This window comes from Varanus komodoensis, unplaced genomic scaffold (assembly GCF_004798865.1).
Source record: "Varanus komodoensis strain SLA01 unplaced genomic scaffold, ASM479886v1 scaffold13_3, whole genome shotgun sequence".
In the NCBI taxonomy this organism is placed as follows: domain Eukaryota; kingdom Metazoa; phylum Chordata; class Lepidosauria; order Squamata; family Varanidae; genus Varanus; species Varanus komodoensis.
Window position 1 is genome coordinate 18,158,388 of NW_025335409.1, and position 15,616 is coordinate 18,174,003.

The window sequence follows — 15,616 nt, forward strand, 5'->3', positions numbered from 1 at the left end:
TCATCATACAGCATGTTGTGTAAGAATCGCAGGCCTGTTCACTTACTCTGAATGCCTCTGACTTTCAGGTGGAGAATTGTTTGCTGGGCTCTACAATGACTACTGGGGGAGAGATGCTGCAGTTTTCCGCACCATGGGTCGCACAGGACACATCCGGACTGAGCCAGATGATGACCGTCTCCTGAAAGGTACAAGGGGTCCGTAAGAAATCCTTATCAAAAAATAATTATGTTGTGTTTCCCCAGCTAGAGCAGATGTACCCTGAAAGCTAAGCTACAGCAATATGAGCTGCACGGAAAGTCCTCTGTCGCCATCATACCCCAAAGCCATGCAACTCATGAGCAGCCAGTATTCAGAACATTAAATGGCACTGTGAGGAAGGCTTCCGACATGGGTGTTTGCTGTGTCAGGGCCCATGGAGTTGTATGGTGGATCCATTCAGAAGTAGGCTTTTGATCACTTTGGGGAATGCCAATAGCTCCTATGGCCCAATCTCCTTCCCGACAATATTAGCTAATTCTATAGGGCAGGTGTCTGGCAACCATTTTTGATCCTAACCCATCCCTCACCATAAGTCACACCTCCCCATCACCACTGCAGTAGTAGCAATCACCATCTTCTTTTTCATCATCATCTTAAAAATTGCATCTTGAGCAGGTGCAGAACAGCAAAGAGTTATGTCTGCTTGTTTGCCAGTTAATGAAAACCTTTTGGGTGCTTTACAGAGCACTAAAGAGGTCATTTAAAAAAGCCTTGCAGTTTTGAGGGGCAGCAGGGGGGCTTACTAGAGAGGAAGAATTGTCTGAGACCTGAAAAAGAGCTAAATGAGCTGCCAGAGGATGCTGCAGATGAGAACAGTGCAGAGGCATTCTCTATCTCTGCCCACACCTAAGTAAGGTATATTCTATGACAAGGTTTCAAGGTGGCTAGATGGAGGGGATGCAGTGGATGTGGTTTACCTGGATTTCAGCACAGCCTTTGACAAAGTGCCCTCTGATATCCTGGTGGAGAAATTGAGGAGACCAATGCACTGTCCAATGGATTAGGGCATGATTGAGACCGAAAGCAGAGGGTAACCATTAGTGGGGAATCATCAGGATGGCAGCCAGTGACAAGTGGGGTCCCCCAGGGCATTGTCCTGGGGCCAGTCCTGTTCAATCTTTTCATCAACGACATGAAAGAAGGTGTGAATAGTCTGCTGATCAAATTTGCAGATGATACTAAAATGGGGGCAGTGGCCACAACTGAGGAGCAGGATCTGGACAGACTACAGAAGTGGGCAGGAGACAACAGGATGGTTGGTGGCCGGTTTGCAGGGGATGGGGTATGAGGCGAGACTGAGGGAACTGAGTCTCTTCAGCCTAGAGAAGAGGAGACTCAGAGGGGATCCATTGACAACGTACAGATATGTGAGGGGATGTCACATGGAGATGGTAGAGACCTGTTCTCCCCTGCAGAGGAGGGCAGGACACACTCCAGCGAAGTAAAGCTCAGGGAACCAAGGTTCAATTTGGATGCCAGGAAGTACTTCCTGACAGTTAGGACCCCAAGGGAATGGGCTTCCATAGGAGGTGGTTAAAGCCCCATCAGTGAGGGTGTTCAAAGATACACTAGACATAAACATGGTGGGCATGTCGTGAGCAGAGCCAGCTAGAGCTGGGAGTCAGACTAGATGGCCCAGAAGGCCCCTTCTGACTCGCTCTGTTTCCATGTTTCTACATGTGTGGCTGTTACCCTGAGAAAAAGGCATAGGGAAGGCATACAGTCTGGGCCTATGTGTACATGGGTGCACATCTGTAATGGCTGCCACACATGTTCTTTCTTACGCATCATGGGAGAGCAGGCGAGTGCACACCAGTTCTTCTGGCATGCATTGGACATTGTGAACTGGCTCATTCTTTGAAATGCTCCTCGAACTACAGGCTGTTTTGAACATGGGCTCTGGAAGATCTCCCCAGATTGCAGTCCTTTGTAGCCTTACCTGGACATAACATCCTTTGAACATAGTGAGTCTTTCTTCTGCCCAAACATGCAAAGGATTAGGCAATTTCCTTGGCTGCTCATGAAAGGTGGCTGTCATTTTCCTTTGCGCCTCTTATGCCTGGAATTTGTCCCAAGAATGTTGATGATAGAGGGGATCCAGATATAGGCAAGATCAAGTGCATCAAAAATGTGGCAAAAAGTTAGAAGACACCAGTGTGTGGGACAAGCTGTGTAGGGTAAAGACGGGATCCTCAGAATTGGGCATAGGGAACATATGCTCTTACAGAAAGAAAATCCCATGCTGTTCTCTTGCTCTGTACTTCAAATTCCTCCACAAGAATTCCTCCTAAAGTACTGCACAAGGTTGGAGAAGGAGTGTAGAAGGAGATGCATATGCTGCAAATACAGAATGAGATTCTTTCCCAAGATGCCCTTGTTTATGGCCTTCCTCCCAAAATGCAGTAGAAACAGGAAGTCAGCATATGCATAATCAGGTTTTCTCACCTTCTTCAGCTTTCTGTTGTTCAACTTTAATTTGCATTATCCTTGACCAAGGATCTGATGTTTTTGTCAGGTACATTGTAGGAACCTTCTAGACTAATAACCAAACGATTCAAAGTAGTCAAAGAATTATACCTATAATTCCTTTGACTACTCTATAAGATGTATAGAGGTAATCCAGAGCTTCCCCAAGGGCAACCAACCTTACTGCCTGGTTGATTATGACAAAGTCAAATCAGAGTATTCACATGGTTCTGATTTAGCAACAAAAGCAGTGAGATGCTTTCAACCTGCACATCCTTCTATTAAAGCTCTCACATCTCACTCTTACTCCCTGTGCCAAAGGAATACAGCTCAGTGATTTTGAGTCTTGTTTTGTATAGAGCCACATATGGCTGCATCAACTCCATGCCAAGTTTCAGACTAATATAAAGAAGAATAAATGAGCCCCAGGGATGGAGACTGGAAAAAGATCTTAGTTGTTTTGTGCATGTATGAAAAAACGCTGATAACTATGTTGGAGCTACACAAATATTTTCCAAAGTGATATTCTCCATGTGTTCAGAGAAGATTTCACTCACATGAAACAGTTTTTAAAGTTTGTCTGTTTGTCCCCTTAGAGAACGTAGTGGTGGTTATGCCTCTGCTGTTCTTTTCTTGTTTACGATAAGCATACTGCAAATGTGCGTGCGTGTTTGTAGTTAAGGCAGAGCTGTAGAAAAAGAGCAATTCAAGCAAAAATCAATGGCATTTACTCAGTAATGGAAAGAAAAATGATTTCATGAAATTGGCTTTCTTTCGATGTTGTTCCCAAGTTTGGTTCACCCAAATCCCATTGGATTCAATGCGGTTTACTTCTAGTTCATCCATGATTACTCTGCTCCCCTCCCACACACACACGATTAATTGCAGTGGCACAATGGGTTAAACCACTGAGCTGTTGAGCCACTAGGCTGTTGAACAAAAGGTTGGCAGTTCAAATCCACGTGATGGGGTGAGCATCCACTGTCTTGTCCCTAGCTTCTGCCAACCTAACAACTTGAAAGCATGTAAATGCAAATAGTTAAATAGGTACCACTTTGTTGGGGATGAAGCAGAGCCCTGTGAAGTCATGTCCACATGACCACAGGAACATTTTCAGACAGTGCTGGCTCATGGCCTAATAAACGGAGATGAACGCAACCCCCTATAGCCTTTTTGGCTAGCGGAGTGGAATCAGCAGGGTCACCCTTCCCTTGCCTTGCCTTGCCTTGCCTTGCCTTGCCTTGCCTTGCCTTGCCTTGCCTTGCCTTGCCTTGCCTTGCCTTGCCTTGCCTTCCCTTCCCTTCCCTTCCCTTCCCTTCCCTTCCCTTCCCATTGCTGAGCTGCTGACTGCTACATGAGCATAAAGTACCACTGGCTTTGAGTTGGGGGTAAAATCTTCCATTCAGTTTAAGGTGTGCTCACATAACCTTGGCCTTAGCAAGCTGCAGTTTGGGATAGCCTCCACACCTATGACTGCACTTTCTAGAGCCTAAGGACTTCACTACATGAACCCTTTATCCTGTTTTCACTCATCACTCTGCTGGGGCTTCTGCTTCCATATTCTTTGTCAGATTGAATATTGTTTCTTCACTCTGCCCCGAGTTTCTTTCCCTGCCTTAGCCCATGCCCCATTTCAAGGTGGCCCTGCTACACAGCTGAATTACAAAACTATCCAGCCATTTTGTAGCATTTTATAGTGTGCCTGCCCTTTAATAGCTCATTATGCTTCTTCTACAAAAAGAGGCAGAAATGCTTATAAAAGCTCAGGAGAGGCCCTGGAGGATGTTGGCACCATGTAAAGCACCTGATTTGGCTGTTGGACAGTACCAAAATGTGCTATAATAAATGTAATAATAATAATAAATGAAATCAAATCACAGGAGAAAAGTAAATTCCTCAAATATAAAATCCCAAGTCTTTCTGCTTTGCTCCATTACTTATGATGCATATGTATACTAGAAACTAAACTTAAAACAGATTCAAAAGTAGTGCAAAATTCAAGATATCAAAAAGATCTTGAATTGTGGTCCGAGACCAAAACATTAGGAAGCACTGGGGTGGCTACTTATACATCACTTAAAAAAAAAAGAGGTTAAAGGAGAACACAGCTACATTTGTATATGTTAACATATATGTGTAGATGTGTATTTAGAAATAATTACTAAAATGTAAGTAGAAATACAATATATCTCAATATCATGAGGAAAAAACACAGTCAGGAAAAACTGAACAGTTAGATCTCATTAAAATTGTCTGTGTGAAATGTGTATGTTTATCACTGGTCTTCCTTAAATAAACTTATTCATCTCTCTTTCTCTCTTTCTTTAAAGAACCTAAATTTGTTAGCTCCTATGTGATTCCAGACAACGAAGACCGAGAGGACAACAAGGTGTACTTCTTCTTTACTGAGAAAGCCTTAGAGGCAGAGACAGGAACTCATGCTATCTACTCCAGAGTGGGAAGAGTGTGTGCTGTAAGAATCCTTTGATGATTACCCCTAACTTACAATATGTCCCTGATTTTTGCCTGTAGCTTTGGAGGCTTTACCATCAGGAAAGCTAAACATAAAATAAGGGCCAAGCTAAAATAGAATATGTTAAAACAAACCAAACCTGAATCCTAATTTTAACCCCAGACTCCATATCAAGGAGTCAAAATATCTACTGATGTGGTTGTGGCCACCCACTTTACTGTGCTTCTGGCATAGGTCAGCTATGCATTGTAGAACTCATCCAAAATGAGTGACATAAAAGAAAACATGAAGGGAAACATAAAAGGAACCAAGAGAAGGACCCACAGAAAGAAAGCAGCGAGCTGAGTGTAGGGCTGTATGCAACATTTGACTTTGCTCCTTACCTTAACTCCATTTCCAGATTTCACTCAGAGCTTTTGGGAAAAAATTATTATTATTATTATTATTATTATTATTATTATTATTAAACATTTCTATGCCGCCCCTTGCCGAAACCTCGGGGCGGCTTGCAACATGATAAAATACATTGAAATACAATAGTACATAATAAATTATCATTAAATATAAGAATACAAAAAATACATTGATTTACAAATATAAAATTAAAATTATTAGTATAAAATAAAAATATAGGAGGAGAAAGAGAAGGAAGAAGAAGTTGCCCAGGCCAGATCATATGTTTTAACAATTGAAATGATGTTTAAATAAAAAGGTCTTTACCTGGCGCCGAAAAACCGGTAACAACGGTGCCAGGCGGACCTCTTTGGGGAGTGAATTCCATAGGTTGGGCGCCACCGCAGAGAAAGCCCTCCTCCGGGTACTTACTCTCCTAATTTCTTTCATGGAGGGTTCCCAGAGAAGGGACTCTCCCGCAGATCTCAAAGGGCAGTCGGGCATATACGGACGTAAGCGCTCATTCAGGTAGCCAGGACCCAAGCCGTTTAGGGCTTTATAGGTCATAATCAACACCTTGAATTGGGCCCGGGCTTCAATGGGAAGCCAGTGAAGCTGACGGAGGACTGGAGTCATGTGAGCATAACGCCCCATCCCCGTCAGCAACCTGGCAGCTCTATTTTGAAGTGTTCGGACTGTCTTCAGGGGAAGCCCCACGTAAAGCGCGTTACAGAAGTCTAGGCAGGAAGTCACCAGCGCGTGTGTCACCGTGGCCAGGCAGTCGTACTCCAGGTAGGGGCGCAGCTGATTAATCAGCCGAAGCTGAAGGAAGGCGTTCCTCGCTACCGCTGTCACCTGAGCTTCCAAAGAAAGCTCCGAGTCGAGGAGTACTCCTAAGCTGCGGACCTTATCCCTAAGAGGGAGTGTTGCACCATTCAGGACCAGGTCAAATCCACCCTCTCCGAAACCCGATCCGCCAACCAACAGGACCTCCGTCTTGTCTGGGTTGAGTTTCAGTTTATTGGCCCTCATCCATTCCCTTACCTCGGCCAAGCACCGGTTCAGCACAGCCACTGCCTCACCTGGATTAAAATAAAATGACATCTCTACACTAAGCCTAACAGAAGAAACCAAGGAGTCTGACTTGGTCTGGGGGAGGAGGGGGAGAGGTCAGTCTTATCATCATCATGGTTTTCTCAGAAAAAAGTCCAATTTGTTTCCATGGGACTTTCTTTCATATCAGCATGCTTCTCAATCCCATCCTGTGCCTGTCCACTGAAACACAAATGCCACTGAGTTAAATGGGACTTGCTCCAAAGTGAATGTGCATGGGATTGCATGGGAAAGTCTCATTCAACTTTATGGAAGACACTTCTGGCTCAACACACATAGGTTAGGCTGCTTCTGTCATCCATCTTGCCATTATCTTTTGTGGCATTGTTAAATAAGTGCAGGTGATTAAACAGGAGAGTGCGAAATAGCCATTATGTTCACATTACCAAATCCAGTTAGGACTAATCAGATTCTCTTTGCATTGATCTGAGAAGGACAACGTGTAGGATGTAGTGCTGATCCACACTGTGGAATGTTTTGTCCTACAGTGTGGATCAGCATGAGCCTGCATAGCTAATGGTAAGGCATGATGGGACTTGTTGTCCAAAACATCTTGGGAGCCACAGGTTGCCCACCCATTATGTGGACGGGAGTGAGATATGGATACATATGCAAGGAGTTTGTCTTTTAGCCCTGGAGTGAGTCCAGCTTGCTTCTGGCTTAATAATTTTGGGACAGATGTACCAGACATACCAGCAAATTAGGCTTTGCTTCAGTCAGCTTTGCCCCTTCCTTCATTTTATGGACTTTATTTTTAATGTAATATATTTAACTAACCTCTCCACCTGTTCCACACAGCAGTTCATAAATGCCCACTTATATAGTCTTCTTCTTTAAGGAACACACATATATTCATCCACTCATCCTATACTTTATTGATTAAAAAACTAAGATTTGTGAACCTTTTAAAGGGACTCAGTAATATCTTGGATGCTTTGCAGTTGGCACAGCCACAGCCAATTTTGGGTGCAAATGTGCAGAACTGGTCATTTAAGGACCGAACAATATATTACATGAATTACATGCCATATAGCTGTGCCTCCAAGGTCATTCACTCCTATGTAAACATGTGGGGACACTGTAAAGCAGTAGTGGAAGATCAAACTTCTCCCCACCCTTTTTTCCTTGTAATTACATGTTAAATCACAGCCACTGTGGGAGTTAAAGGAAGAAGAATATTTCTCCACTCTCACCAATGGATGTTTTATTCTTTTTTAAAGTTCTGTCCCTGAAGTTGGTCAAATTTTGGAGGTCAGATAGGTGGGTGGAGGAAGATTTAATCCTTGCTTCCCAGAGTGAATGGGCCCAATATAAATGGGGGAATGAAGACACACTTGCACAAGAGTAAATAAACCCAGCAGGCTTGGCTGCATACTGTACAATAAGCCTAACGTGTACTTTGGTTCTTAGAGCTTGACTCTGGAAAGGAAAGTTACCCTCTGAAGAAAAGGCAAGGAGTACACTTCTGCATCTGTTTCTTCAGAGGTTTGTTGGTTACTGAAGTTCCTCTTTTCCAACCATACAAGGCCTTTTGTGCCTTCATGGAAAAATATTTATAAACTGTAGAAACTCCTTTCCATTCCTCAGTTTTGCATGCATTACCAAACCGCCCAATTTCAGACTTTAAACTTAATACTCCCAGATTTAATACACTCAGACTGAGTTCAGTGAAGTCATTAGCTTTTGAAATAAACAACTGCAAGAGTTCTTTCCTAATCTCTCTGAGCTAATGCTAAGGTGATTAATAAAACAAAGAATGTAGCTGGCTAACATATTTGGCTCACTGACTTGCCAAAACTGAGTAATCACTTTAAAGGGATTAATAATATCTGGACATTAAACACTGGATATAGCTGTAATTTTAATTAAAAATACTTACAAAACCACAGTTTTTAATGAGAATGTTGAAAGCTCTCTGTGGTCTGAGTCAATGAGCTCTGGAAGAGTAACATACCCTGTATAAGCAATGTATGGTTTCAAAGACCAGTCCTGAAATCCTGCATTTCAACTGGTTATTCAGCAAAGAGTAGTAGCTTGAGATATGGGGTCTTAGGACTGATCTCTCTGTTGCAAGCACCACTTACAATGGCTTTTGTATGCTGACCTCATAATGATACATGCTTTGCCATGCAGCTCAACCAGGAGGTACAGAGAATCTCTGACCATTCACTAAAATTCAGGTTGCTGATTCCAGGATAACTCTCTGTGTGACCCTGTTGACAAATGGAACACATTTGTCTATATAATATGGCATTGCTGCATGAGGGCAATTTCAGGGAGCCTTATATTGTGTCCCTGATGCATAGAGTGTACCGTCCGCCATCTATTTTGGATGTGATGATGAACGAGAGAAGTGGAAGCACACTTGCTTCCCATTTCTCATGCTTCTCTGTCCTAGCTGAAGAGGAACAGTCACATCTCTTTCCCATGCCATGAGCAGTTCTGGGAAGTCTCCCTGCCATCAGACAGAAGGGAGACTGGGAGGGCATCCACTGTACTTCTTTGTCATGTCTCTGTGCGAAGTGTTAGGAGAGGAGTGCTGGCTAAAGTGATGCTTTTCCATGAGATTCCACCTTCACTGTCTGAGTATGTGATGATCAGCAGAATCTTCTGTGGCAGGCCATTCGCCCCACCTTAAATATCATGTGAAGATCCAGGAATGAGTTTCTTTTTGCATTTTAAGTGTTAATAGTAGCCCGTACCATTCCACCCTGATCACATTGGCATTGTGACACAGAGGAGATTACACTCGCCCCCAAGCTAACTGCCCCATGGAAAACATACACTCATTAGCAGGGTAACTCATTAGCAGGTAACAGGGTTTTGCCCAGTGGGTAAATACCATATTTTTGGGGAGAGTGACTTTGAACTGATGGAAGGGTTAAATCCAAGCACCAGAGGCCTGGTCCAAATTTCCCCTTCCCCTAACTGCTGTTAATAATGCATCTCTTGTGATACAACAGGTCTTCAAACTTGGCCCTAAGCTACATTCACTTTATCCCTCCTTGCTTTTCAGAATGATATGGGTGGACAACGGATGCTGGTGAATAAATGGACCACTTTTCTCAAAACCAGATTGATCTGCTCTGTGCCAGGGAGGAATGGCATTGACACACATTTTGACGAGTTAGGTGAGTTCCATGTTTTTGGCTACATAGCCCACTGTAAAAATCTAGTGAGCATCCACAGCTATGCAGAAGTCCTTGCTAATAGTACCTTTCTTTGATGACACAATAAGCCATGTTGGGGGTGGAGGCTATGCTTAGGTGAGTTTCTGTCTTGCACAGCAGCTTTTCCCTGCCTTCTTCTAGCAGAGCCTCAAGAAAGAAAATAGAGCTTTTGCTTTGATTTCTGATTAAACACAACTTGCCCTTTCATCTGAACCCAAAAAGTTGTGGTTAATCCTACCTGCTTCTTTGAAATAAGTCAACTTGAAACCATAGGATCTGACATAGTCTTGCTTCAAAAAAAAATGTAGTCAAGTTTAACCACAATTTAGGGTTCAGTCATAATGCTAAACTGCAGTTAATCAAACACTGAAGAGAAACTCCTGACCTCTTCCTCACAACCCCACCAGGAGAGAAGAGGGGTGTTTGTGCCCAAGGCTTGCTCAGCTCATTCCTATCACAATTAACCATAGCTTATCCTGGCACATTAACCACCCCTAGTCTCAGTAGTAAGCCAACAGAATTAAAAGTATAAACTTGTTTCCTTGCTGGGTAGTATAAACAGCAACTAAAGCTGCTGCTACTCAGAAATAGGAATGCTTAATTAATATTTAAATGCCATCATGCTTCACCTTTGCAGAGGATATCTTTTTGCTCCAGACTCGTGACAACAAAAACCCAGTGATATTTGGACTCTTCAACACTACAAGGTAAGCAAACATGTTTGATGGCACTAGAGGTCTGACAGATACATTTTGAGGAACTTGGTTTACAGTAAATTTAAATAGCCAATGTACCCATTAACAAATAAAGGGAGTTTATTTTTTTAAGGAAAGTTGGTTAACATAGCAAACCAGAGCTGAAGCTTGGTCAAAGGAGGAAATGCCTATAATTCACTGTGCAGTTTTATACTTATGCAGCATCTCCTTGAATTTATAATTCATTTCCTGAAGTAGAAGTGCAGGAGCATTTATGTCAAAAGGATTGTGCTTATAGATAAGCCCTCAAGGTGTGCACCAAACCTCAGCTTTGATGCCAATTTGGCATTTCAGAAAATGGTCCTGTGTCATTCAGAATAACTCAGAGCCTGTCCAATTCGACTCAGTACCACAGCTGAAGCCAAGGTTTTGTACTTCCCATTGACTATTTGGGGGGGGGGGGATAACCATAATTCTATTTTTCTTGGTCAGAATTAGATTATAATTGCAGTCACTAGGAGCAGATTGTATCTGCCAGACTGCAGGAGAATTGGTGTAGGGGCTTTTGTGCTAAGAAAGTGCTTCATTTCAGTTAGTGTTTTTTAAGAAAACTGCTGATAACATTCATGAAAATTGTTGAGATAACTGATCTTTCTGAGGGAGTCAGAGAAATATGGAGGCAAGTTATAGAAGATACTGCTGTCCAAAGGATCTTTCCCTAGGCACTTGGTCTACTCCAGCTTTCTCCACCTTTGGGCAGATAATGTCTTCTAGTAATACTCCTGCTACTAAATATCACAGATACTGATGAATGAAGAGGGTGATCTTTCACTTCTTATTCAACAGTGAGCCCCTCTATGTGCAATAGCTGATACATATAAAGATGTGTACCAAATGAAATCCTCAACCACCCCTTTACAAAGGTGCAAGGTCACCTTTATGAACAATTGATTCATAAAAAGCAATTGTTTATGTGGTTATGTGAGCTGAAAAAGAAAGGGATATATCACACAGTAGATAAACAATGCATGTATCTTCATTTATGAGGTTTTCTGTGTTATTCCATTGTATTTTCTTTTATTCTATCGTATTTTATCCACCTGGCTAATTCAATAGTCCAATTGTACTCTATCTGAGACTTTACTTCCTCAATTTTTATTTTGCAGTAACATATTCCGAGGATATGCTGTATGTGTCTATCATATGGCTAGTATTCGGGCAGCTTTTAATGGACCATATGCTCACAAAGAGGGACCAGAATACCACTGGTCTGTATATGAAGGGAAAGTGCCATACCCAAGACCTGGATCAGTAAGTGCAAAAGAATTTCCTTTTTAGCCATTAGTATAGAATAGAGTATTTTATTTATATTTTGAGACTAGGCAAATCCTGATAAGGACTCAGTCCCTAGCTGGCATGATGTTAAGCATTTGCTATAACATTTCAAGAGCATTCTGCACTGCAAAGTTATAGGAAAACATATAATAAAAGAGCTTGAATTATGGTGAGATTGACTGCATTCTCCATTGCCCATTCCTTGACTTAGATATTTTTGCTGCATTTCTGGGCTCAAGGATGTGCAATATTGCACTGTCACCTTTTGAGATCAGAACACCTTTCATTTGGCTAGCCAATAACAAATGGGCAGAAAAATTGGCTGTCATGCAAGCAGAGCCCAAGCATGGATAAATTCTGTAGTAAATCTTGACCAGAACTTGGCAGAGCTTCTGCTGTTGCTGTAAGCATCACTCTGATCAGTTGAGTCCTCTGTTTGATTTCTGCCGCAGTGCTTTTGAAAATGGCACTGCAAAGTAACATCAGAGTGCTATGAAATACCAACCCCATATGTGTAGATGACCTAGCTACTCCCCATGCCTTTAAGAGTTGTTCAGATTTTTGAAAAAAAAATGTTTTAAATCCAGCCAAATCTGATGTTCTCAGTGCTTGCTTGGGTTGGAACTTTTCAACAGAATTTGGCACTGTTGTTTCATTGGCTGTGTCCATGCATGGAAAACCAGACATTTGAGCTTCTGCTGAAAGCCACATGCTTTGCCTTTTATGACAAGGAGCCAGCATAAATTCCACTGCTGGCTGATTAGAAAATACACTTCAGACCCAACACAGAGCAAATAGCTCAGAGTAGCCAAGCCCCAAGAAAAGGAAAATAAACACTGCCTCATTTGACAAGTGCAGGAGTTTATTAGTGTCAATTACAGCCCTGACACAAGTTGAGACTGAGTGTTTCCAGTAAACATGAAAAGTATTTTATTTCACTTTATTGATTGAAAATCCAATTTAAATTGGGAGAGCCTGCTACTGTGGCTGTGCTTGAAATCTTTCTTAAAACTGCACTGTTTTCAAGAGCCATGGAGGAAATAAATGATTACTAAAATATTTCTAACAGAATCCTAAATGGCTCCAATTAAAAAGCACAAGGCAAGATGGAACAGAAGAATCCATAATGAGTTAGAGGAACTTTATCCTTAATTTTACCAAAAGATTTAAAACTTCCTTTTCAGGAAGGGTCACTTTACAATGGTGGGCTGGGCCAGAGGCAAAGGGGCAGGACGAAAAGTAAAACAAGGCACGGTCAAAGATATCTCTCCAGAATTATACAGAGAAAAGCAACATATAGAACTACCTAGTAGCATTATATCACCTCAGGCTCCCATCCTAGGTAGACAGAAAACTATGCATTTGTCCTGAGAAGCAAGCTATTCCAAAGTAAGGTATAATGAACCCAGAGCAGAGCAGTCTAATGTAAAACTGTCTACAAAACAACGGCATTTTACACTGTTCTGCATCTCAGCGAAATAAATTCAAAAAATACTAGCTCACTTCAGGGTGCGACTATACAATAAAGCTAGGGCAGGAAAGAAGCTGGGGGAAAGCCAGAATGTGAGGTATATAAATGCTGTTCATATAAAGTAAAGAAAGCCTAGAAAAATTGATTGGTGGTTGGGAAAAGAGGGAACCATCCAATGATGGGGAAAGGGGGAAAGCCCCAGGAAACATCTGAAGATTGACTGGTGATATAAAGTGACCAGTGACCAATCTCAAAGCTCTGTAGCTGTAGCTTCATTTTGGACAGGTTTTCTAACCTCCACAGCAGATTCTGCAGCAGTTAATGTCCAAACTGATCTCAAACGTTCATGTATGCAACTTCCAACATATTTGGTTTTTAAACTACGCAGTTCATTTATTCTCTTTATTTTCTCAAAGTGTGATGCATATAATATCTCAATCTCACCCAATACCTGGATGCTTTAATAGCCCTTGACCTAGCCCTGACCTGGCAATACACCTCAATAAGAAAGATAAGCCTATATAGATGGCACAAGGCCCTGTCCTGGGAGGTACTGAAGGGGTCAGAGATGCCTGTTCCCCTGGAACCCAGCAGAATGTTCCATACAAGCTTTCACCAACCTGATGCTTGCATCCAGATGTATGACACTGTAACTCCCATATCTCTTGCCATTAGCTGTGCTGAATGGGGCTGATGTGAACTGTAGTCTGGCATGTTTGGAGGAGTGCACCAGATTCAGGAAGTCTGCCCCATGTGATGAGGTGCAATACTGAAAGGGAATTCTCAATTGCTCAGGTGTTGGAAGCGCCTACATGCAATTTTGAGCAGACAGACATAGATGCAGTCACACCTTCCTGTTCAACATGGACGGAAAAGTTGGAAACACAAAGGTCATAGGCAGGAATGTTAGTGCTGGAACAGCAAGATAGGTTGGTGTGTCCTGTTGAGGGATAATGCCTGAAGGGGGCTAATGAGCATGTCTAAAGTTAGAAATAACAGTGAGCCTCATATGTGGATAGTCTCTGCTTTCATTTTCATAACCAGTTATCAATAACATAACCATGTCTCCTTTCTGTTTTCCAGTGTGCCAGCAAAGTGAATGGAGGTCTGTATGGGAGCACCAAAGACTACCCAGATGAAGCAATTCACTTTGCTAGAAGTCATCCACTAATGTATGAACCAGTTAGGCCTGTTCACAAGAAACCTGTTCTTGTGAAGACAGATGGGAAATACAAACTCAAACAAATAGCAGTAGATAGAGTGGAAGCAGAAGATGGGCAATATGATGTCTTATTTATTGGGACAGGTAAATGAAAAAGAGGGAAAGGGGTTAAAAAGAACTCAGTTTTCCTTTCCCCTGACTCAGTTTCCAGGCCTGCAACAAGCTGTTCTTTCTTCTTGGCTTGGCTGTCTCCAGACCTTAAATGATGCATCTCCTGATGCCCACTTCCTGCTTCCTCCCCTGCCCATGCTCACTTCCTCTTTTCTCCCCAGCTTCCCTGTGATTGCCATATCCTGTTAGCTTAGGGAATGCATGTCTGTTGTCTTACAATGAGTCCAGCATTCCTTTGATCTCATTCCTTGTGATGGGCAAAATGACTCCATTCTCATAGCAAAGGGGAAATTGGCTCATCATATATTACCTCTTCTCAGTTCCTTCTCTCCTTCAAACTTTTATTTGGGTCTGCTTCCTGTAAAAATGCATCTGCATGCTTTTGGACTAAATCTAACTGAAGATGATAGTAATGAGGGCAGTGATGACAACAATTGGACAAATCTTTCAAATCATCAGAAATTCAGTGGTATGATTTCTAAGTGTGACTCAGATTTATTGATGCCTTCCATGCTGTGAGATATGAGGGAGCAGAACAGCATAAATGCTTCTAGGATCACTTCAGTGTCCAATTGTTTTAAACCCTGTCCCATCACTTTCTGCTGAGGCAGAATGCTCTTCTTTGTTTTTTTAAGAGTCTTCCAATTGGGGTAATTTTCTCAGTTTGAAGATATAGTGCAAGCATCTGTAGAATTCATGCAGTGCCTTTCCTGTGTTTTTTAACTAAAGTTTTCAGCAATGTTAACCTCTGAGCATCTTCCAGAACTCCTGTCTTTTAAAGGAATGTTTAAAAGGACGTTAGCTAAATTGACCCTAATGACATAATTTCTGTGACATTCAGATTTGTTACTTTTGCGTCTTGTCAATCATAATCACAGGGCTACAAGTGTGATCTGGCTTAAATGCCACACCCCCTGGGGAGGCCTACATCCTGCCTTTTCCCTGGCCAATGTTCACTTGTGAGCATTGAACACAAACGCTAGTCTGCAGTAGTGGTTAGAATACTGGGCTGAGTTTCTAGTGACCCGGAGACAAGTCCACAACCAGCCCTGAAGTTCATTCTATGAATTTGGCCAATCACTGATTCCTGCAGACTTGATGAAAAGATAAAACAGAGTTTAGTCA

At 42.2% G+C, this 15,616-nt stretch overlaps 1 protein-coding gene across 1 annotated transcript in view; it reads left to right on the forward strand.

Moving 5' to 3' along the window:
* Positions 1-15,616, forward strand: part of SEMA3E (semaphorin 3E) — a 105,486-nt gene that overhangs the window by 68,293 nt on the left and 21,577 nt on the right. Inside the window, exons 5-10 of the mRNA XM_044423425.1 lie at positions 69-188; positions 4,839-4,981; positions 9,504-9,618; positions 10,295-10,364; positions 11,519-11,663; positions 14,242-14,464. Coding sequence (XP_044279360.1) covers positions 69-188; positions 4,839-4,981; positions 9,504-9,618; positions 10,295-10,364; positions 11,519-11,663; positions 14,242-14,464 — 816 coding nt within the window. The remainder of the gene's footprint in view (positions 1-68; positions 189-4,838; positions 4,982-9,503; positions 9,619-10,294; positions 10,365-11,518; positions 11,664-14,241; positions 14,465-15,616) is intronic.